The 22,691-nt window shown below is 33.2% G+C and overlaps 1 protein-coding gene across 5 annotated transcripts; it reads left to right on the top strand.

The window, feature by feature from the left end:
• The first annotated feature begins 14,219 nt into the window (after window positions 1-14,219).
• LOC127871523 (perlucin-like protein) lies at window positions 14,220-21,821 on the top strand. Of its 5 annotated transcripts, none has more exons than XM_052414545.1 (6): window positions 14,220-14,339; window positions 15,606-15,779; window positions 17,407-17,637; window positions 18,777-18,996; window positions 19,547-19,680; window positions 21,085-21,821. In XM_052414545.1, the coding sequence occupies exons 2-6, from the start codon at window positions 15,629-15,631 to the stop codon at window positions 21,138-21,140; spliced, it is 792 nt and encodes a 263-aa protein (XP_052270505.1). In that variant the 5' UTR covers window positions 14,220-14,339; window positions 15,606-15,628; the 3' UTR covers window positions 21,141-21,821. The 5 variants fall into 5 exon arrangements, with proteins under 5 accessions (XP_052270505.1, XP_052270502.1, XP_052270506.1 ...); XM_052414542.1 differs by lacking the exon at window positions 14,220-14,339 and adding an exon at window positions 15,094-15,308; XM_052414546.1 differs by lacking the exon at window positions 14,220-14,339 and adding an exon at window positions 15,095-15,308 and having other exon boundaries at window positions 15,667-15,779.
• The last annotated feature ends 870 nt before the right edge of the window (window positions 21,822-22,691 follow it).

The raw sequence follows: 22,691 nt of genomic DNA, 5'->3' as shown, positions 1-22,691 counted from the left end.
ACTAACTTGTGAAAAAAAAATTCACTATCAAATATATAATTATATAACAAGGTATGCAACTCAAAATCACCCCAAAACGGGGTGCATCGCTTTGAACAGCCATATCTTCATCAATTGTGCAGCGATTTTCACGATCTCGGTCTTATTCAACGCAGAAATGAATTTCTTTCTGGAAATGTATATGTCTTGCAATATTGTTATAAATGCTGGGTCAACTTATAAGAAATAACACGATACACAACTCGCATGACCCAGTCGACAGTGATCATGCTGTCTTTTAAGACTGAAATTTTCACGGAGTAAAGGGCATCTTCCCTGCAAAGTTCATGTACCTCGATACCATGATTCAATAAAACGTATGAAAAAACATTGTTACCGTGCTTGTCGTTTCATTATGCATCAAAACTAACTGTCCAGCGCCGTTTGAAACCTTTGTTTACATATATTTCAAGTGACCCATATTTTCAAAAACAAACGGTGTGCGTGCGGAGTTTTGTTACGGGCGATTTCATTGGTCCAAAGCAAAGGTGTCTTGGTTCCCAGCTTCTACACGATCTCATTAGTAAACGTGGGAACCGAAGTTTCCCGCGGTATGTCAAATTTGTACACAACGCAGTTTGTTTATACTGATTTTAATTAAATAATGGATTTAAATGGTGAACAAATCGATGCGTTAAACAAGGTAACAAACGGTCACAATGTTTTAATACTTGGCCCAGCAGGCACTGGTAAAACGCACTTAATTAAACAGATAGAAAACTCATTTAAAAAGAATAACAAAACTGTAGCAATAACAGCCACCACTGGAATAGCATCTGCTCTCTATGCAAATACGATGACCATTCACAAATGGTCGGGAATAGGCGACGGGCGCTACAACACGGGTCATGTCAAGAGCGTAGTCGAACATTATGCTGAATTCGCAATTGTAAGAGACATACTGAAAACAACAGATGTCCTTATAATTGACGAATGCTCAATGTTGAGCAAGAAGTTCTTCGAGTCATTAGACCAAGTTTGCCAAATTAGAAACCCAGGTAAGTTGTTTGGTGGAATACAACTAGTATTAAGTGGTGATTTTAAACAACTCCCCCCTGTTCCAAATCCCTTGTATGCTGAAGAAGGTGAATTTTGTTGTCAATCAGAATTATTTACAAAAGTGATACCCCACAGGATAATTTTTAGAGAAGTAGTAAGACAAAGTGAACCACATCTTATCAAGGCTATTAAAGAAGCTGCTCATGGTGAAATGTCAATTGATAGTATCAATTTCATTAAAACCCTAGAGAGACCATTGACAGATGCAAGTGACTGTGTAAAGCTGTTTTCTCGTAATGAAAAGGTTGATCAACACAACCGTGATTGTATACTTGAATACCCTGGAGAACTGTACGAGTTCAAGTCACACGATGACGGGGGCAGACAATTTTTAGAAAAAATGATTGCACCAAAAATACTGTGGCTTAAAATTGGCTCACCAGTCATGCTGTTGAAAAATATATCAGATAAACTTGTAAATGGACTTCAAGGACATGTGCATAGCATCACAGACATGGGATCAGTGATATAATTTACATCTCTGCAAACCAAATTACAGTTAGAGAAACACAGATTTGCAGGTAATTTATTTTTTGTCTGCTTATATATAAACAATAATATAATACATGACTATTGTGTACATTGCTTATCAATCTAGAATACATGGTTGATTATGTCTTAAACAGTTAGTTTTCAATAATTTAAAGTTATGAAAGAAGAAAGTTTACATCAAAGATAAGATACAATATGACTTTTCACCTTGTAGATAACTAAACAAATAAGTTACTTAATATTCAGTTTTCAGTCCATCGAAAAATGCAGAAGTTGCTGTACGCACTCAGTATCCAATTAATCTGAGCTTTTCGATGACCATTCATAAATCTCAAGCATTAACTCTAAATAGGTGAATAAATTTGTACATTTGCATGCAATCAAATACAATACATACATTGTTACATTTCATTGCTTATTGGTCACAGGCTTAAAGTTTTATTGCATAATACGAGCATACCTATTAACATAAAGTACCATTTAATAACATTTCATAACAAACCCAAAATTAATTCCATCCATTAATACAACAAATATGTGACATGTCTGTCACTGTCAAAGTATCACATACATTTACATATGATATATTCTTTAAAATTTGCTCAAAAATTTCCAATCTTAAGAATAAGTAGAAATAATATGTCATAAACAAAAGTTTACTTCTTCCTTTCAGTTAAGAATGCATACATTCTTAGATGTTATATCCACAGTATTTTAATACATACTATACGTTATCCTTGTTTACAAATAAAAAGAATACCAAAATTCCCAATTGTGCATGTACTTTTCCCCGAAGAGATCAGAAAAAGACCCGTCCTTACATAACAGCTATTGATACACTACAGTAATTACAGACTTGGGTCCTATATTAGAAGCTTCTAAGAGAAAATTCAGTAAATTCTTAAATTTGTTTAAGTCATAGCCAGATGCATAAGTTTACTGGTAACTGTGCCTTACATAACATAATATATAAACAATAATATACATAATATTCGGAACAGTTTATTTTGTTTTCAATATTGTGAGTTGAAATTATTGGAATTAATGCAGTAAAATAAATCCCAAATGTTTATATTAGGAAGACTTTGTTTAAGATTTCACCAAGAAGCTTTTATGATACCTGAACTTAACAATTATAACTATTTTCAACACAGTTTATCTAAATATAGTATATTTGTAGATTGGAAGTGGACTGTCACCAAATATTCAAACCAGGACAACTTGGGGTTGCACTTGGCCGTGCTAAATCTTCAGAGGGACTGAGGGTAATCAATTTCGATCCAACAGGTCATGTAATTAGTCAGCAAGAAGTGGTACAACTCTTCATGAACCAGCCCTCAATTTTGGAACATGAAGACCTGGGCTGCTGTAGACCAGGATTAAAGGGGTAATTACATTTCAGTATTTTAATATATGTACACAATACAGGTACTTTAATCTAGCAAAGATTTTGTTGAATTTGAGATTAAATGTAGGGTTCATGATTATATTGGAAAAGGCAACACACACATTTAAGTTATGGAATATCAAACAGTAACAAATCAAATATGACAATAGACATAATAATACACAGTTTACACCAAAATGATATACATGTAATTGCAAAAATGAACTATGACATTCATAAATGTTGATTTCCAATTATGCTCAAAGAAAGTGGTGAATTGGTTTAAATATCAAAAAGTCAACATTTTTACTAAAGCAGCATCTCTTCCTAAACCACCGGGTTATTTTTGCCAAAACTTTGCAGGAATGAAGCTTTTTCAAAGTTGTTAATGACCCTTAAGTCAAAATCAGACCTCCCCAGGGTGTCATTGTGTTTTCCTTGTATTTTTAATTTCTGTAGATTTCTTAACGTCTGTTTTCTTTGAATGCATAATTATTTGCGAATGATATTTATGAGAAAGAAAAATAATAATTTTAAAGCTACAGTATCAGGGCAATACACGTGGATTAAGAAATTTATTGACCGACAGCTTGTAAACTACTGCTCAGGTGTAGAATGTAAACACTACCTTTTTAACTCTAACTCAGCTTTATGTGAAGTTGGGATAAGACATCAATTTGGGAATAATTTGTGTTTTATTCAAAAAGGCATATTATGCAGTTTTATATGTTGTATTTATTTAGTTTGACGAATTATAATTAAAACAGATACTTGCATATATAATAGCATCATTTAAATTAATTTTACTGCAAAACTGGATTGTTTTTTTTAAATCCTCCTGAAATGAAACTGTCCATGTGGTGCATGAACACAGTTTAATAATACAGTAAAAACGATGAAAATACAATCTTTGTTAATGAAAAAGTCATGGAAAATTGCTTATTAAGCTTGTAGTATAGATAAAATATTACAAAAATAAATTCATTTCATTAAATTGATAGTTTTATTTGAGAAAATCACCAAAATGATGTCCAGTTTGATGTCTTATTCTAAATTGACATGACGCCTTATCAGTGATCGCTCCGCCCACTTAATCACTTGGCTCAGCGGGAAGAAAACCTAGACAAGCTAACACCAAAATGGCTTCTTTGCCTACAGACTGCATATAGATTTACGCGATATTCCGGATGATTTTATGGACTTGTTTAACACCATATTACACTTGTAAAGGGGTTGATGCCATTTAGTTATTCTGCAGATGCAAAAAATATACGATTAAAGAGAACATCAGCTATTTATAACGGGTAAATCGGTACATTAAACACGCTCTCATTCGCTTGCGCGCTTACCGAAATCGAACCCGTTATTACGTGTAATGGTGGTATTTGCAATAAATTAAAACTCTACCGGTATTAACCCGTGTTATTAACAAAATTATTACCGAAACATTTCCCGCTACCCGTGTATTTGACACGAAATAGCGCTTTATAACTGGGAATTCGGTGAGGTTTTACGCGCTTTCTGACGCCGGGTGGGTACCTCAATCCGACATGTTATTGCGTATAAAAGTGATATTAATCATATTAAACATTGCTTATGGGACATTTATCAATCACTATAATTTAAAGTGCAGAAACAACACAGGACATTGACTGATATAAAATAAGCGTTGTACGAAATGGAATACGGTCAGGCTATTATAAATTAATAAGGCTACCAATATCAGACGCTCGCGCAGGTACCGACTTTCCCGAAGTTACCGCATTTATTGGTTAACTAATATCAGTAATAATAACTCTTTTACAATAGCATTTATCGATACGTCTTTATTAAAATAATAACAAAATGGTTTTCACTTGTTTCTGACACACACAGAAACGCGATTTTTAACGGGGATTTCGTAAAGTTACACGAATTCGGTACCACAATTCTCAATTATTTTACATGCACACGTGACATAATACATACTTAATAATGCTTAGTTATTGCTTATATGACATTTCAAGTTTGTGAAATAAATAAATGTTCTATAAAGGGGATCTCGGTAATTTTTGAAGCTTCCACTCGCTCTTGTCAAGACCGCATTGCCGCGTTGGAAATGGTATAAATTTAGTTCATCTAACTTATCTTCAATGTCACCAACTAATCTGTCAGGATATCGATTATCCGAGTTACATAATCCCCATTGACACCGTTTAACCATTTTTAATCGTTTTTTAAAGAGGAAAACAAAAGAAACTCGTTGGAATAAAAGTGAACCTAAACATGTAGCTTGTTCAATTAAGTCTTATTCCTTAATGCCCTCTAAGAACGGCATATTAGTAACTCATTAAAATATGCAGGCCAAGGTTATATTTGTACTAATGTGCCAGCATTGGTTTACAATTATAACATTAAATTTTAACCCTTTACCACTTAGATAAGTATTTTTACGCATTTGTATTTCCTATGAAAGTTAAATTTAATTAAAGACCTTTCTTACTAGATACGTTTTAAAGGCTTCATTTCAAACCCTTAGATACTGATGAGCAGCAAACAGCATAAAACCTGAACAGACTGCGAGTTTCTCGCAGACTGTTCTGGTTTTATGCTGTTTGCTCATAGCCATTTTCGCTTAGCTTCTATGTGGGAAAGGGTAAAAACAGTATACTTGTCAGAGAAAGTATATCTGAGTGTTTTATCAATTTTATCTAATGAAAAAATAAAATAAAATTATGCACATATTTATTAACATTACACTAGTATCAAATAAGAACTTAAATATTTCTCCAGTTGTTCACATGGGGAAACTTCCAACATATCAGAATACCGGTAGTAGTACATCTTAGTATAATTTGAAGTAAAGTTTTTTTTTTATATAATGTGGCATGTACTATAAAGTGAAACTGCCAATTAAGACAATCATTGTATTATAACAGGCTTATTTATAACAATACATTAATGGATTGAAACATTCTTGGAAAATAAATATCTTACAAATCTAGTCAAAATTTACATAGAACATGATCTTTACATTCTAATCACTTTTACTTTGCTTTTTTCATGGGATGTTGTTTTCATACTGATATTAGAAGTACCTTTTCTTAGTGCTAAATTGTAAGGTATAGCTGTAGCACGATTTTTGCCAGCATTTGCCTTTTGAGAAATAATTCCCTGACCAATCACAATGCTATTGAGTGCTTTTCTATACTGCATTGCATTAGGGTTAGAATTAGCTCCATGGTATACGGATCTCTGTTGATTAAATGTATTTTCTACAACATCTGAGTTAATTAATCCTGGTGAAATATACACTAGAGATTCATGCCGGGATACACTTTACATAGATCTATCATCATCAGTATACAAGACTGTATGTCTTCATGACATTGAATAGACATTATTTGTTTATTCCTTTCAACAGACTTTAATGAAGAGTTATTCAATGAGGCAGTTTTCCAATCATCAAAGAAATTTGCAACACTTAACAAATCATGCAATCGTGTATCATTCATTTGCTTTACAGGACGCATGTCTCTAAAAAAACTGACAAGTTTACTGGTGTTCCTTAGAAGTTCGATTGCCCCATTTAAAACTACACCTTTAGAACCTAAATGTGTTTGATGCTGAATCATGAGGTTAAGCATATCTGAATTAAGAACTTCATCCGCTAAATGATTCCGCATTTTTGATTGTGTGGATAGAAAAAAATGTTCATGGGATAATTTTCTGTGGATTTGCAATGCATTTCCTTTGTCCCAATGGTAACAATCAACGAACATTTGCCACTGTATAGTGTCACTTGTTGTCAAAGTAAGGAGTCGTGTTGAAGATTTGCATATCCCACTTTTTAGCAGATTATTTCTTATTTTTTTGATGACATGAGAACTGTCCATTATGAAAATCATGCTGGAAAATGAACAAGGGCTTAAAGCAACAAAATTTGAATTGAGGTTATTTATGTGCATAAATGTGCGGTTGCACTGGGCCCCATCCATGCATGTGTACAAGACGTTAAAGCCGAACATTCTTAACAGATCCACTGCCTCCCAGAATAAGGGGTATAGCTCGGGTGCCTGAATTCCCCCTGACACAAAATGTGCAACAGGAAATCTGAACCCTGTTACACCTAGAAAGACAAGCTGTAAAGCATGGGACCCCAAACTCTTCTCATTTTTTCCTTTCCTCAATGCGTTTGACATATTTCCTTCTTCCCCGAATGATCCACTTGACCAATTAACTAAATGACATCCCCATTTTTACAAAGTTGTACATCAGATTGAATTGACATTTCGTCAAATATCAGACCACCATAGAACCCTTCTGGAGGAAGTTTTTGCCTGGTGGCCTCTTCAAGCATTCATGTAAAGATGTTTCTGTCAAAACCCACATTCTGTTTGACAATATTTTTGTAATGGATAAGTGTAGATTTTGATGGAAGAAATAGGTTACCACTTTGCCTAAAAGATTCATAGGAATGTTGACTCCTGCAGTACCATTGGATGCAAATGGATATCATTTCTTCAGTCCACCTCCTGCCTCTTGGGTCTTTATCTACATTTGACGCCTGACTTAAAATAGTTGAACCATTTGTCCAGTTGCACCTGGTATTATTTTTTTTAATTTGTCAACTATCTCATCACCCTCTGAGTAAATGTCAGATTTCGTTTGATATTCCATTGTTGGTACATTTTGTAATGAAGCAGTTTTAGTCATTCGTTGGCACTTAATGCATGTGTTTGTCTTACAATTTAAGGGAGTAACCCTATTACATAGAACAGATCTCAAAATTCTGGATGATGCTTCAGTGCCAGTAGCAAGATTTACAATGATGTGGAAACGGGTCATTATTGTTTTATTGTTGATAATGACACCTTTACATAATCTGATTAAGCTCACAATCTTCAGGACAGTACCAATGCCTTTGCTGTTTTTCGTGAACCTGTTCGATATAGAAAGGTTGCCTAACTCAATTTCCTTACCAAATATTTCGAAAGACCTTAAACCATTTTCCAAAAATGTTATCTCTTTGAAAATAATATTCCCATTACTTCTAATATTGGCATCAATGGAGCATTTAAGATAGCTTGAGGTACATTCCACAATTGCAACATCATGGGCTAAACACTTCATTAGGTCAGACATGGTGCAGGCTTCTTCTTGTAATGTTTGTAAAGCAAGCAATTTGACGCCTTTGTACTGGTTAACTTTACTGTTCAAGTTTGAAGTGTCTCTTTTTCTGTTGATGGAAATATGTTTGCAAACTGTTCAATTAGCATTCGTTTTGTAACAGGAACATAGTTTTCTTCCAATTCCGACTGGTAGGCCGAGTATAACTTATCTACTTGTATGCAGCTATTTTCATCTGCTTCCAACCGTTGGACCAGCCTGTGTAAAATGAATATAATGCGTAAATTATATGTGTTATTGTAACAGGGCTTTCAATTACTTTTGAGATTTGGAAGTCTTAACTTCATTGTCTCTGAATTTGGATTTTTTCTCACAAAATTTTGGTGTAGAAGGTGACATTAATATGTTCTTAACACTTTTCCATAGCTTTATTTATTCAATTATTATGTTCATTTATATATTTTTGCACATATTGCTAATTTGATTTATAATCAGTGAATGCACTTAATACTCCATTTATTGGATTTCAAAATTTTTGAAACTTCAAACTTTTTTTTCATGAAAGCCCTGGTATTGGATACAAAATAGACGAAATAAACTAAATAATAAAATTATTTTGAATATGAAGTATTAACAAAATATTTTATAGAGTATTTGCTTAATAAAATAAATATCATTCATTTCAATCCATAATTTAAAGCATTTCATAAGGTGAATATTTCAAATAAGACAGTAATTCTGATAATGTGTGCAATAAAGTACAAAGTAAACCGTTTCAAAATATTAAAATGAACAAAAATGGTAACATAAATTTAGTTTAAATCACTGACTTTCAATGTATATCACTGAGCACTTAATTAAGTAAATTACAATTTGGTTATTAACCAACTCTTAAAGGGGCCTTTTCACAGATGTTTGCATGTATTGAAGTTTGTCATTAAAAGCTTAATTTTGATACATGTAAACATGGGATCAAGTAAAAAATCAAGAATACAATTTAAAAAAGAAGAAAATAAGTAAACCTCAACAGGGCTCGAACCACTGACCCCTGGAGTCCTGGAGTAAAAGCCTACACACTTAGATCACTCAGCCAGCCGTGCTCTTACCATGATGGTGGTATTGAATTCTTTATATAAGCAATCCTCGTAGTTTCACACAATATAACAACAACAACAGAACTCTACAAATTATTCAATCGTTTCATGCTGCAACGCTGTATAATTTTCAGGTTTTAACATTTTCCAAAGATGCATATAATTGCTACTTTAGAGCAAGGACAATGTTGAGTATAACTGTTTACTCACAAATATCATAACTAAAACAAGCATTTGCGAATCTGAAACAACTTTTTATGTCCCCCACCACTATAATGGGGGACATATTGTTTTTACCTGTCTGTTCGTCTGTATGTTGGTCTGTTGGTTTGGTCAAACTTTAACGTTTGCCTTAACGTTTGCAATATTGAAGATAGCAACTTCATATATGGCATGCATGTGTATCTCATGGAGCTGCACAGTTTGAGTGGTGAAAGGTCAAGGTCATCCTTCAAGGTCAAAGGTCAAATATATGGGTCAAATCGCTCATTTAATGTACGCTTTTGCAATATTGAAGCAAGCAACTTGATATTTGGCATGCATGTGTATCTCATGGAGATGCACATTTTGAGTTGTGAAAGGTCAAGGTCATCCTTCAAGGTCAAAGGTCATATATATGGGGACATAGTGTTTCACAAACACATCTCTTGTTTTAATTTTGTAAATTTACCAAAATGTGAAAAGGCCCCTTTAAAAGTGTAATGTGTTACTTTTGGGGTTATACTAAGTTGCTTCATTTCTCATTTCAGAAACACACAAGAGCCAAGCCCACCAAGATATATACATTGCAAGACATGCAGCTGATACAAGAGAGCATAGACAATGTGGAGATGAATGAAAATGTAACTAGCCAGGAAGAATTTGATAGTGAATTTGATGAACTGATCCTAAAAATAAGTAGTGTTAAGATGATTTGAATCTTCCAGATGATTTAAATCTGGATCAAATTCTAGATCGGATATATTTCAAGAATTCAGTCACTTCGATGCAAGATCATGTAAATAGGATCATAAATGATATAAACAAAATAAAATACATTCAGTTCTGCAAAAAGGAGTATGAATTTTATTCAGCACTGATTGAGTCTTAAAATACTGAACCGATTCGGCCTTTTAAAGCTAAACAGGAAACAGAGTTTTACTCTAATGTGCATGCTCATCAAACTAGTGCTGAATTCCGAATGAACTGTTTAACTTCATTCGAGGACTCGCGATTCACAGATGATCATGTCCACATTTGTTTTAATGTGTCTAACCAAATAAGAAAATATGTGTTGCAGAGCAATGTTGAACGATTGCCAGTTGTTCAGCGACACATATCAAATAGATCTGTGACAAATGAATCACATGCAATAGTAAGATACATTGGCAGTTACTGCATAGCTAAAGTCCTGCACAAGAATAAACAAAAGAAAAAAAAAACATGTACAAATTAGACAGTGACTCAATTAGTAAATACAATGATTAATTGAAGGTGGTTAATGTGTTAGAAAGTCTGAAGGTAGAAGAACAGTACATTCAGTCCATCACCAAAGAACCAGAGTCACTCATAGACATTGCATGCAAGCAATACGGACAAAGATTACTTACCAACATATCAGATGAATTGTACCATTTTTTTCCTGGAACTTACTCGAAGAACCTTAGAATTGTTGATTGATGAAAAATTAAACAAGTATGAGAGTGAAATGTTTGAAAAGATCAAAGAAAAAATTCTGTCAAATAATACACTTTTCAAATCCTTTGCCAATACTGTAGAACACAGTGTAAAGGACAAGCAGCTAGAACATGGTGTAACAAAGAAAGTTTATAATCAGATAATTGAACTTTTCCTGATGATTATGGTTAATCAGTTTCGCAAAGACCTTCTTGAGAGTTTTAATATTAAGAAGAAAATGTCCCACAGGAAGCAAGTACGAGTTTCAGAGACAGGCATTCATGACAAAAAAACTTCAAGAAAAGGTAAGGCCCCAGCCGCTAAGAAGGCACAACTCAAAAAAGATGAACAACATGTAGAAGAAATTTCATCAGAGGAAGAATATGTAAGTGTTTCATATGATGAACCTAGTGCATCTAGTGGTATATATGCTAAAAAGGGAGCGAGAAAGAAGAACATATCTACACCAAGTCACACAAAAAAGGGAAAACAAGTAGCACAGGTAAAGGCCCAGCAATGAAGAAATTATAACACAAAGCAGGTCAACAAGGTGCACCAGGAATGTGCTCAAAGGAATTTACTTCTGGTGATTTGCCTGATGAGTCATTTACTTCAAGTGGTGTAGTAACATGAAAAAGTGAAAGAAAGAGAAAGAAAATCCATATACCAGATTTTGAATGTGACTTCTCTGAAAACGAGTATACTGAAACATCCTCTCCAACTGACAAGACTGTTATGTCTTTTGGAGAAGATGAGGTTAAGTGTAAGATTTGTGAAAAAGAATGACAATTATTTTCAAGGTTATAATCAGTGGATACAGTGTGGTGGTTGTAAGTATTCGATACATCGACAGTGTGCTGGACTTCAACACCATATGAAGTGGAAGAAAGTGTTAAAAACAGGGAATCTATTTTTATGTTCATCATGTGAATAACAGTGTGTGTTTGTTAAATTTAGGAAACTTAGGTCAGTAATATTCGAGGTGATTAGGTGTACATTTCAGTAATTTTGAATTGAAGAAATTTAAACTTCAGATTTTGAAATTTTAAGAGTGTACACAACAGAAGTATATTTTGTGTAATGTCTTTTTTCTGTTTACTATGTGTTAACATGACCATTTCTTCAGTTAACCAGTCAAACAGTTATAAAATGTTATGTTTTTTTAATCACATAAACTGATCAACTGGGTTGGGATATTTGTGTAATACCTCAATTCAAAAACACATTTTGCTCATTATGTTATTTAAGAGTGATAAACTAATTAAATAGTTCATGCATGCTGCATTTACAAACCATAAATTAATCTAAAAAGTGTTATATGGAAACAAGTACTCAGTGAATTCATCGAGTACTTGAAATTATATCCATCTTTTTTATGTTATAAAATAATAATAATAAATATTTAGGTAATACCCATTTCTGGGCGAATCCTTATCTGTTGCTAAAATGAAACATTGTTGTTTAACAAAAACCTCATTAAAAACTTAATTATTTTTATGTCCCCCACTACATATTGTTTTTGCCCTGTCTGTTGGTCTGTTGGTTGGTTGGTTGGTTGGTTGGTTTGCGCCAACTTTAACATTTGCAATAACTTTTGCAATATTGAAGATAGCAACTTGATATTTGGCATGCATATGTATCTCATGGAGCTGCACATTGAGTGGTGAAAGGTCAAGGTCAAGGTCATCCTTCAAGGTCAAAGGTCAAATATATGGGTCAAAATCGCTCATTTAATGTACACTTTTTCAGTATTTCAATATTCAAGATAGCAACTTGATATTTGGCATGCATGTGTATCTCATAGAGCTGCACATTTTGAGTGGTAAAAGGTCAAGGTCAAGGTCATCCTTCAAGTTCAGATGTCAAATATATGTGGCCAAAATCGCTCATTTTATGAGTACTTTTGCAATATTGAAGATAGCAACTTGATATTTGGCATGCACGTGTATCTCATGGAGCTGCACATTTTGAGTGGTGAAAGGTCAAGGTCAAGGTCATCCTTCAAGGTCAGAGGTCAAATATATGTTGCCCAAATCGCTTATTTTATGAATACTTTTGCAATATTGAAGATAGCAACTTGATATTTGGCATGCATGTGTATCTCATGAAGCTGCACATTTTTAAGTGGTAAAAGGTCAAGGTCAAGGTCATCCTTCAAGGTCAAATATATGGGTCAAAATTGCTCATGTAATGTCACTTCTGCAATATTGAAGCTAGCAATTTTATATTTGAAATGCATGTGTATCTCATGGAGCTGCACATTTTGAGTGGTGAAGGGTCAAGGTCATCCTTCAAGGTCAAATATCATATAGGGGTCAAGGTCATCCTTCGAGGTCAAACATCATATAGGGGGACATTGTGTTTCACAAACACATCTTGTTTCAAAATGCAACTTCTGATTTCTTACAAAAATAAGTACAATAAAGTTATGTCAGTTGTGCTATTACTCTTGCTATTAAATAGTTTTCCTTCATTATTTTAGATACTATTATTGTGTTTTGGTAAGTCATATGTCACTTTTAATGTACCATGTTTTTTAGTTCCATATTCTATTACACATTTACAATATGTCCATAAATTGAAATTATTTAATCTAAACATATACAGATCATAACTGAACCATGTTTACTTCTATATAAGTTGTATTTATAGGAATACATACCAGTCTGAATTTAATTTCCAAACCAAAAACTTGTTTAGTTATAGAAGTTTTAATTGTTCTACTTGATATTTTTCTATTTGACAAGCAGTATAGCTATTGTTTGCCATTATCAGCTTAATGTACATGTATAACTCATCATGTCATTAATGGGTTTTATGATAAACATGTATGGAAAGTTATTTTAATAATCAGGTCAAGTAAAATGAGTTACAATTTACAGCGTTGTTTTGTTGTATGTATGAAAATATTGCTTGTATTTGTTTGGGGGTGAAAAGAGAAGTGATTGTTTCAGTTTATTGCAATCAGTACAATCTGGTAGTACAAAAATTAAAGTCTTTAATTAAAAAAATCTTTTAAGTTTAAAACATATAACAAATTCATTGTATGTATATTTCACCAATTTATCTAGATGTATTAAAATGTAACCTGAAACAAACACTAACTAGCACCTCCCCTTTTTATTGTATTCCTAACAAAATCGATGTCGCGGCAATTACCAAGTTACTGCAGCCATAACTGGGCGTGTGCTGTTGTAAGGTGATCCACCAAACTTTTTTTCTGTTAAAAAACCACACTGAAAACTACTAAATGCAGATGACACAATCGAAGTGAATGTATTATGATAATTCCGCCAATACGGTTCCCACGTTTACTAATGAGATCGTGTAGAAGCTGGGAACCAAGACACACCTTCGCTTTGGACCAATGAAATCGCCCGTAACAAAACTCCGCACGCACACCGTTTGTTTTTGAAAATATGGATCACTTGAAATATATGTAAACAAAGGTTTCAAACGGCGCTGGACAGTTAGTTTTGATGCACAATGAAACGACAAGCACGGTAATAATGTTTTTTCATACGTTTTATTGAGTTATGGTATCGAGGTACATGAACTTTGCAGGGAAGATGCCCTTTACTCCGTGAAAATTTCAGTCTTGAATACAGCATGATCACTGTCAACTGGGTCATACGAGTTGTGTATCGTGTTATTTCTTATAAGTTGACCCAGCATTTGTAACAATATTGCAAGACATATACATTTCCAGAAAGGAAATTCATTTCTGCGTTGAATAAGACCGAGATCGTGAAAATCGCAGCACAATTGATGAAGATATGGCTGTTCAAAGCGATGCACCCCGTTTTGGGGTGATTTTGAGTTGCATACCTTGTTATATATATATTTGATAGTGAAATATTTTTTTTCATAAAAGTTAATTTTTCGTTATAATATGATTATTTATCATTCAAAATGATGTTTTCACTAATAAATATCTGTGTTTTGTTGGCGAAAAAGTTACGGGTAAGGTAGAGTTTATGTGATATTCGAGCACAAAAGCGCTCATAAAAAACACATCGCTTACAATAATTTCTCAAGTTTTTTTGCGGTGTGATAACGCATGAGTACTTTAGCGATATGAACATATGAATAAAAGTCGTTTTGTGAATCATATTACTCAATATCCTCTTTGTTGTGCCGGACACACACACTTCCCTTTCCGCGTTATCATAATGAGCATACTTCCGAATTATGATCAAGTCTAGCTCATACTTAAGACATCAGATTAACATAGGATAGAATCTCTTCAACCTTTTTTTTAAGTAACACTTACTTTATAGTATTGCTTGCTTGATAGCAACTAATATTTCGTGTAAAACGTGTCGTATTTATTGATTATTCGAAATCTGTGTCACTTTCTCTTTTATTGGAAAGGATTAAACGCACTAAGATGGGTGTTGTTTTCGTTACAAACATACAAGTGTTAAGTATCGTTTTAAGTTTGATGTCAAAATGTGATGCACAAATTACGGGTTCGTATTATCACAAACACAATATTGTAACTTCTTGTTAAGTTAATATGCGTTTTGTTCCGACATATCCTTCCATATATAGCAGTATTGAATAAACGAAAGTTGTAGTCAGAGTTCGAACAAAAATGAATACATTCCTGCTATTTCGTACGCTAAAAAGACAAAATCGTTCTGAAAGCTTTTTGATATCAGCTCCGTTTATCATACATTATCACAACGACTTATTGGATTGTGTCCATGTAAATCACAATACTATTTTTGCAGATTTGTTTATGTAGTTTTTTTATTTTTGAATAGGGACGTGCATCCGTGATTATCAAATGGCTGACACATTTTGTTACAAGTTCTATTTCAACAGTCGCTTAACGTGGAATCAGGCCGACGCGAGATGTAATCAAGATGGTGCGCTTCTTATCAAATTGGAAAGCTTCACTATGTTGCGTAAAGTAAAGTCAATCATTCAAGCCAAAGGTATATTATTCCTAATTAATTTATAACAGTCAAATAATCATAACGTGTCCTTATTGGGGTATTCTGATCGCCTGACGTTCGTCGTGCTTCAAGCTTATGCCATTTTAACACATTAGATGCATTAATGATTACATTTATCGCTCACCTTTAAATTTGCTCGAGCTTTATTATTAACATAGGTGGTAATCACGTGATAGTCAAGATGGCAACGTCCATACCGAGACAGTTATTTTTCGCCGTTGTATACCCTTTATTACTTCTGTCTATTTTTTAAATGACGCTCACTTTCCAGCCATATGATTAAAAAGGTGACTAGCGTTTATTTCGCATTTAAATTCGCTCTATATCTCGACTTTACTCGGTGCAAATTTTCTAAGTGGAGCTCTAATTAGGTCATCCCGCTAAGAAAGTTTGCACCGAGTAAAGTCGAAATATAGAGCGAATATTACTTAGAAATAAAAGTCATTAACTTTCTTTCTAATATGGCTGGAAAGTCGGCGGACTTAAATATAATAATGCCAGTAATAAAAGGGTATAAAACGACGAAAAATACCTGCCTCGGCATGGACGTCGCCGTCTTGTTTGTCACGTGATTACCCCCTCTGATTAATTACGCTAATATTAATTATAATTTGTGGAGAGTCATCAGATAGAGAATTATTTTCTTTAATATATGTTATTGTCTGTCCCTTGCTTGTAAGTGATTATATATATGTATATATACATTTAAATTCAAAATTGTATTTTTGCCAATGAATTATTTGTTTAAGATCTGAAATATATATACTTATCTTTGTGTACGTATTTTTTTCTGCACTTTACAAAATGTAACTTCTTAACTACAGTTATACTGGTCGTGTACGTTAAAAATCGGCCACTTGTGTTTCAGCGTTTTCACGATCTAAATATACATATTTTGATTATTTTTTAGAAAACGCAACTTGAAAACCAACCCTACTCTCAATATTTTGAAAATTAAAGAATTATATCACTGTTAACTTTTGTATTAAAATGTCACTAACATAGCAGGATTGGGGGAAATGACGTCATCTTCAGTTGCGAAATTTATATTCAAATAAGAAACAAATATATTTGATAAAGCATTTTTATTTTTATTTGATAAACTTTAATTAAGCTTCCTCAAATTAATAATATAAACACATACATTCAAAAAATAAAAATCAAGACTTAAATATGAACTTTATCGTAACGTTTTCAAATCGATACAAGTGTATTTGAGAATTCGCGTGTGTTATCAGAGCTAGTCGTGTACTTAATTCTGGCCACTTTTGGGGCTATTTTTGAAAACTCTTGTGTTTTAGTCAACAGGTTGAAACTAAACTTCACATATAATCCTGGGTTCAAAACGCACCTAACATGATAATTTCAATAGAATTAGATCAGTGCATGTTACTTTAATGGACAGAAATTAATGACATATAAACTATCTATTTGCGTAGGTCAATTGTACCCCACAAAAAATCGGCAACTTTTTAGTTTATTCTGCAGGTAAAATTACACAGCAATATCTTTAGAAAAACGTTTTCATTTAATTGTATCAATCAAGGTTTACACAAACAATATTTTCAACTTGATACTTAGAATATATGCGACATTATTATATCAGTTCCTCCCCCTACACCCATCAATCAGTGGCATGGTGGTGTCTGGGTTGGTGCCCGCAACAACTCGAATGGATATGTGTGGACAGACGGGACACGTGTGTCTAGCGATCTCTGGAGTGAAGGTGAACCTAACGATCAATATGAAAATGAAGATTGCGCCCTAGTGGACCATAGAGCGAACCATTACCTGAATGACGTTCTGTGTGATTCTAAAGAGGCCTTCATATGCCAAGGTTATTTTGTTTTCAGATAATTATTTAAAAACGTGAAAATTTGCTCTTCTTACTGTACGGTGATTTATGGAATGGTTGAAACTGCTGCAATTTAATATGCATTTTGGATTATGCTTTCTTAAATACACTTTTCTTATCGTTTTTTTGTAAGTTTGTTTGGCAGTCATTTATTCCGTACAGTTTGCTTTAAGGTCGAAAACCTACTATGTGATCAATTATAGCATTTGAACTCACACGATCAATCAACAAACCAGGGTGAAGATATATTTTTCGCCGTAAATGAACTTTGAAGAATTAATAAAAACGTTGCTTGAGTCTAGGTGATTTGATTTTTTTAAAGTATCTATATAATATGTTTTTGGAGTTTTAATTGTCCTATAGACGCGTGAAAAAAGTCTTACGATGTTTAAAACCGAAGACGAGGAAACCACAATTCTATCAATAACATGTTTTCCGTGTACAATCGCGAATTAAAGTAGTGTTTTCCATCGCAGATTATATCCGCTAAGCAGATGGTATAATTATCATGTATCACAAGTTATTGTTTGTCCCTTGTGCAAACTACAAGTGGTTAGCGTGTGGCTATGGTAATAATTAGTAAAAACATAATTTATAGTAGAAAATTATCAAATTATAACAAAAAATAAATTTCTCTGAAAACACAATCACTATCAAATATATAATATATAACAAGTTATTCAACTCAAAATCATCCGAAAACAGAATGCATCGCTTAGAACAGCCTGGATAACTTCATCAATTGTGTAGCGATTTCCATGAACTTGGTTTTAATCAACGCAGAAATGAATTTCCATCCTGGAATTTTACATATATTGTAATATGTTTACAAATGATGGGTCAAGGTTAAGAAATAATATATATTTTTGTGTCGAATGTGACATACATTTTTGAAGTCGTTCAATTGTACGAAAATACACCCCCTAAGTAAAACACATTTTATTATTTAATTTTAACTGTGATATAGTACTTGCATGTAAAATGGATATAATCTGTGAACATGTATCTATTTAGTTCGTGTGGGTTTTGACTTGAATATAATTATAAAGGTCTACATATTCTTTTAAAAATCTCTCCTGCTGGTGCATTTTTACTTTCATTTTAGATGTATTTGCATTAAGGTCTGAAATTCATCCAGACAACATTATTTCAAGATGTTGAACAGTCAGACCCAACAGCAACCAGCCACTTACCAGACATGCATTCAACATCGCGACAGGAAACTCATGGTAACACAAATATTGTCCTCATCGCAGCATCCGTAACATCGGTGGTGGTAACCGTTGGACTTCTGGCGGTTGCCTTGGTCGTTTATATTTGCGTAATGAGAAGGAAACAAGGGTGGGTAAACCTTTTTATATGTAATGCACGCAGGTATTGTTAGTATTGTCTAACAAGAACTATCTTTAAAAAGATGACTTTGATTGGTGTTGGTGACAAATGGAATCAAAGAAAGCGAATACCCATTTCAGCGCAATTCATAGCTGCATCACACCCAAATAAATTTCTGGGTGTTGCGCCGGATTTCGTGGCATATACTTCACAAAATATCGTTTAATGTAAAAGGGATAGTTTTTGTAGATTTTAATGTTTTACTGAACTCTTACAAAGTTCAGCTAAGATGAAAACTTTAACGTTCATAATATATAAACAAACTTGGTCGTCATTGTCTTGTTTTGTTATATTTATATGTACTGTGCTTTTGAAGCCCACATTGTAAAAAAGAAATGTTATTTCTTAATGTGTTAACTTTGTGAAATAATGTTATTGTTATAATAATAATAATAATAATAATAATAATAATAATAATAATAATAATAATAATTATCATTATTATTGTGTGATGACAATTACAAATTTTATTTATTTATTTTAAAAATATACTTTGAAGATCGTCAGCTTCTCCACACAATAGAAGCACAGAAAGATCACCAACCACCTGCATTGAGCGACCTCCTGATCAATATTCTGCTTACGATTTAATAGTCGAAGACTATCAGAATGACTATATCATCCCTGCACACGGTAATAACAAATGCTTAACCTTACTGGAACGATGTTACTGTACAGAGATTTTGTACTCTACATATTAACTGTTAGGTTAATAAATAATATATATCAATATATTTTAGTATAAAAAATACACAATAAAGAACTGCTATGCAAACATATGAATGACTCATTAAGCAATTAATAAACATGTCTAGTACTTGAATTAACTTAAATGAATGTGTTTTAAGATAACAGGAAAACACTTAAACAGTACTGTGATCTTCTCGAGCATTATATATGAGTAATAGGTTGAAGGGACCTTTTCACGTTTTGGTAAATTTAAAGCAGTGTTTCTGATTCGCAAATGTTCGTTGTAGGTATGATATTTGTGAAGAAACAGTAATACTGAACATTAACCATGCTCTAAAATATCAAATAAATGCATCTTTTGACGATTTTAAACACCTGAAAATTATAAAGCGTTGCAACGCGAAACGATCGAATAATTTGAAGAGTACTGTTGTTGTTATATTTTGTGAACACAATTGTTTAAAATACATGTCCACAATATTACATATTAAAATATCTAATTGATGGTGAGATTAATAAGTTGCGATCGAGTCGTCATTGAAATTTTGACACAATAGCTTAGACGGTAGCAATACCAAGATTCCGGCTCGGCAATCTTTCTTTCCGACGTTTAACTTTGTCATTTTTTTGACGCATGGTTTATTCATGTCTCAGTTACCACTGTTCGTGTGGGGAAAATGGTCCTATGCTTAAAAATATTGTCGTATAATGTCGTATAGTATCCGAGGAGATATCAGGTGGACAGACCGCCGCAATTAAACTGAAATACTGTTGAAAATTGCGTATTGTACTATCCAATCAATAAATCAAAGAACTCTGACTGGGTATCGCCGATTTCAAAATATTGTAAAATAAGCGAGTAAAATGCCACCAAATGGCATCTTCATTAAAAAAAAGAAGAAAGAATACCCCCTCTCACACCCTTCCTCGTCTCGGCGCTTCGCACCTCGCCAATGCTGTAGGCATTGGAAATTGCTTACACATCATTTCCATCTAGATACGCCCCATGTCAAATATTTAAATTTATCAATAGAAAGCGTTTAATGACAAACTTCAATGAAAGCATTTAATGACAAACTTTAATACACGCCAAAATCTGTGAAAAGGTTCCCTTTAATACCGACGGTATAAAGTGTCGCACGCAGTTGTTCAATATTGGAAAGATACTTATGCATATGCAAATAAAATATACCAGTGGTAGGTTTGAACTGATATCAGTGATTAAAATGAAAAATATGTATTTGCTATAACACCTTATTAATCTAAATAGGTGAGGGCAATGTATTGTTGGCGATTCTTTTTGCATAGTACATATAACATATTTGTAGAACATATTTTATTATGTAGATGACGGATACCTAACAATGACGGCGGGTACTCATACTGCAACATTCAACCGCTAAGATACGTAATAACAGAGCGAAGACATGTATTTCAGACAACATTTTGCCCCGGAAGTTTCATACCTAGCCGCAGGAGTCTGACGTATTTTTCGAAAATTAGTTGGAAACCTTTTGGACCAGGGCATTATTCATAATACTGGTATTATAAAATACATAAGTAAATTTGAACAAAAGAATGCGTCAATGAAATAAATTAAAACGAACTTGTATTTAAACATCAATTCATGTCAATTACATCAATCCAACCAGATGTCATTAGGTTGACATCGTATTAAATAAAACATTGATATAAATATGTAGGTATAAAAACGAACAGGTCATGTAGATGTAAATGATGTTTCGTTCTATATATATTGATGCCACCTGAAATATGTTATATTTATTATAAAATCAAGAAAGAATATTTAATAAGAAACTATATCATATGTAATGTTATATATATAGTTATTGCATTTTTACCCGCGTCGTCTATACATCTACGTACTTATCCGCTCTACCTTCTATATGTGTTGGCGCTACTTGAAATATGTTAATAATATTGTATAATCAAGAAAGAATATGTAATAAGAACCATATCATATGTAATGTAATTCATCATTTTTATATATTATTGCCCGACTCGTCTATACATTTACGTACTTTTTTGCTCATATATTCAGGTAAAACATGAATTGATTTGAAATAAAAAAAAATTTAATTGACTTAACTTATAGACTTTAATGTAACCAGTTATAAAGCTATTTTGAATCGAAGTGGATTACGTGTTTATCCAAGTGAGATATGTGCCATCGTCGAAATAATACCCTAGGAATCGACTTAACATTATTTCATCACTCCTGATAAACCTGTCACGCGAAAAATGTTGTTAATGTACACTACTTTAATTGATTATTGAAAAGGAAATACTTTGCTACAAAACATTGTGGGAAAATGACTGGATGAATGGAATACCAGGTACGCGTCATTTTACATTCATAAACGGAGAAAAACATTTGGTCGGCAAGAATTCCCAACCCACTCGCATAAGCTCGTGATTCAGCTAAATGTCCTTATATGGTTTGCGGTAATTTAAAGTTCGAAGCACAAATCAACAGTTTCGTTCCAAAACATGCCCTCAAAGGTGAACGTTTAAACATATATATGCTATTAACATTCTTTTTTTTTTAATTTTTGGAGTGTTTTTTTCTTTTGTTGCTACTAGATACAGTTAGCGATTTACGGCCTCGTTAATGTTCTATTTGCTGTTGTTATGAGGTTTTGTTAGGATCAATCGTTGTACATCTCATTTGACCTATTAGATTAAAACACGATACCGCGAGAACGAGATAAAAAGGACCGAAATACGACGCGAAGTTACGGTTCAAAATCAAGAAATCAATATCATCGTAATCCCTAGCCCTGGAATCGTATTTCTGCGTGTTCGCTATTGACTGTCTGAGAGTTGAAATTTGAAAAAAACAACAACTTTTGTTTAACTTATCTGTTTTACAAGTGTACAGAAATGTGAGTTTTCCATTCGCATCAATCCCTTTTGAACATAACCGAACTTGA

Source organism: Dreissena polymorpha, chromosome 3, assembly GCF_020536995.1.
Source record: "Dreissena polymorpha isolate Duluth1 chromosome 3, UMN_Dpol_1.0, whole genome shotgun sequence".
Classification (NCBI taxonomy): Eukaryota; Metazoa; Mollusca; class Bivalvia; order Myida; family Dreissenidae; genus Dreissena; species Dreissena polymorpha.
This window is presented reverse-complemented; position numbering and strand designations above follow the sequence as displayed.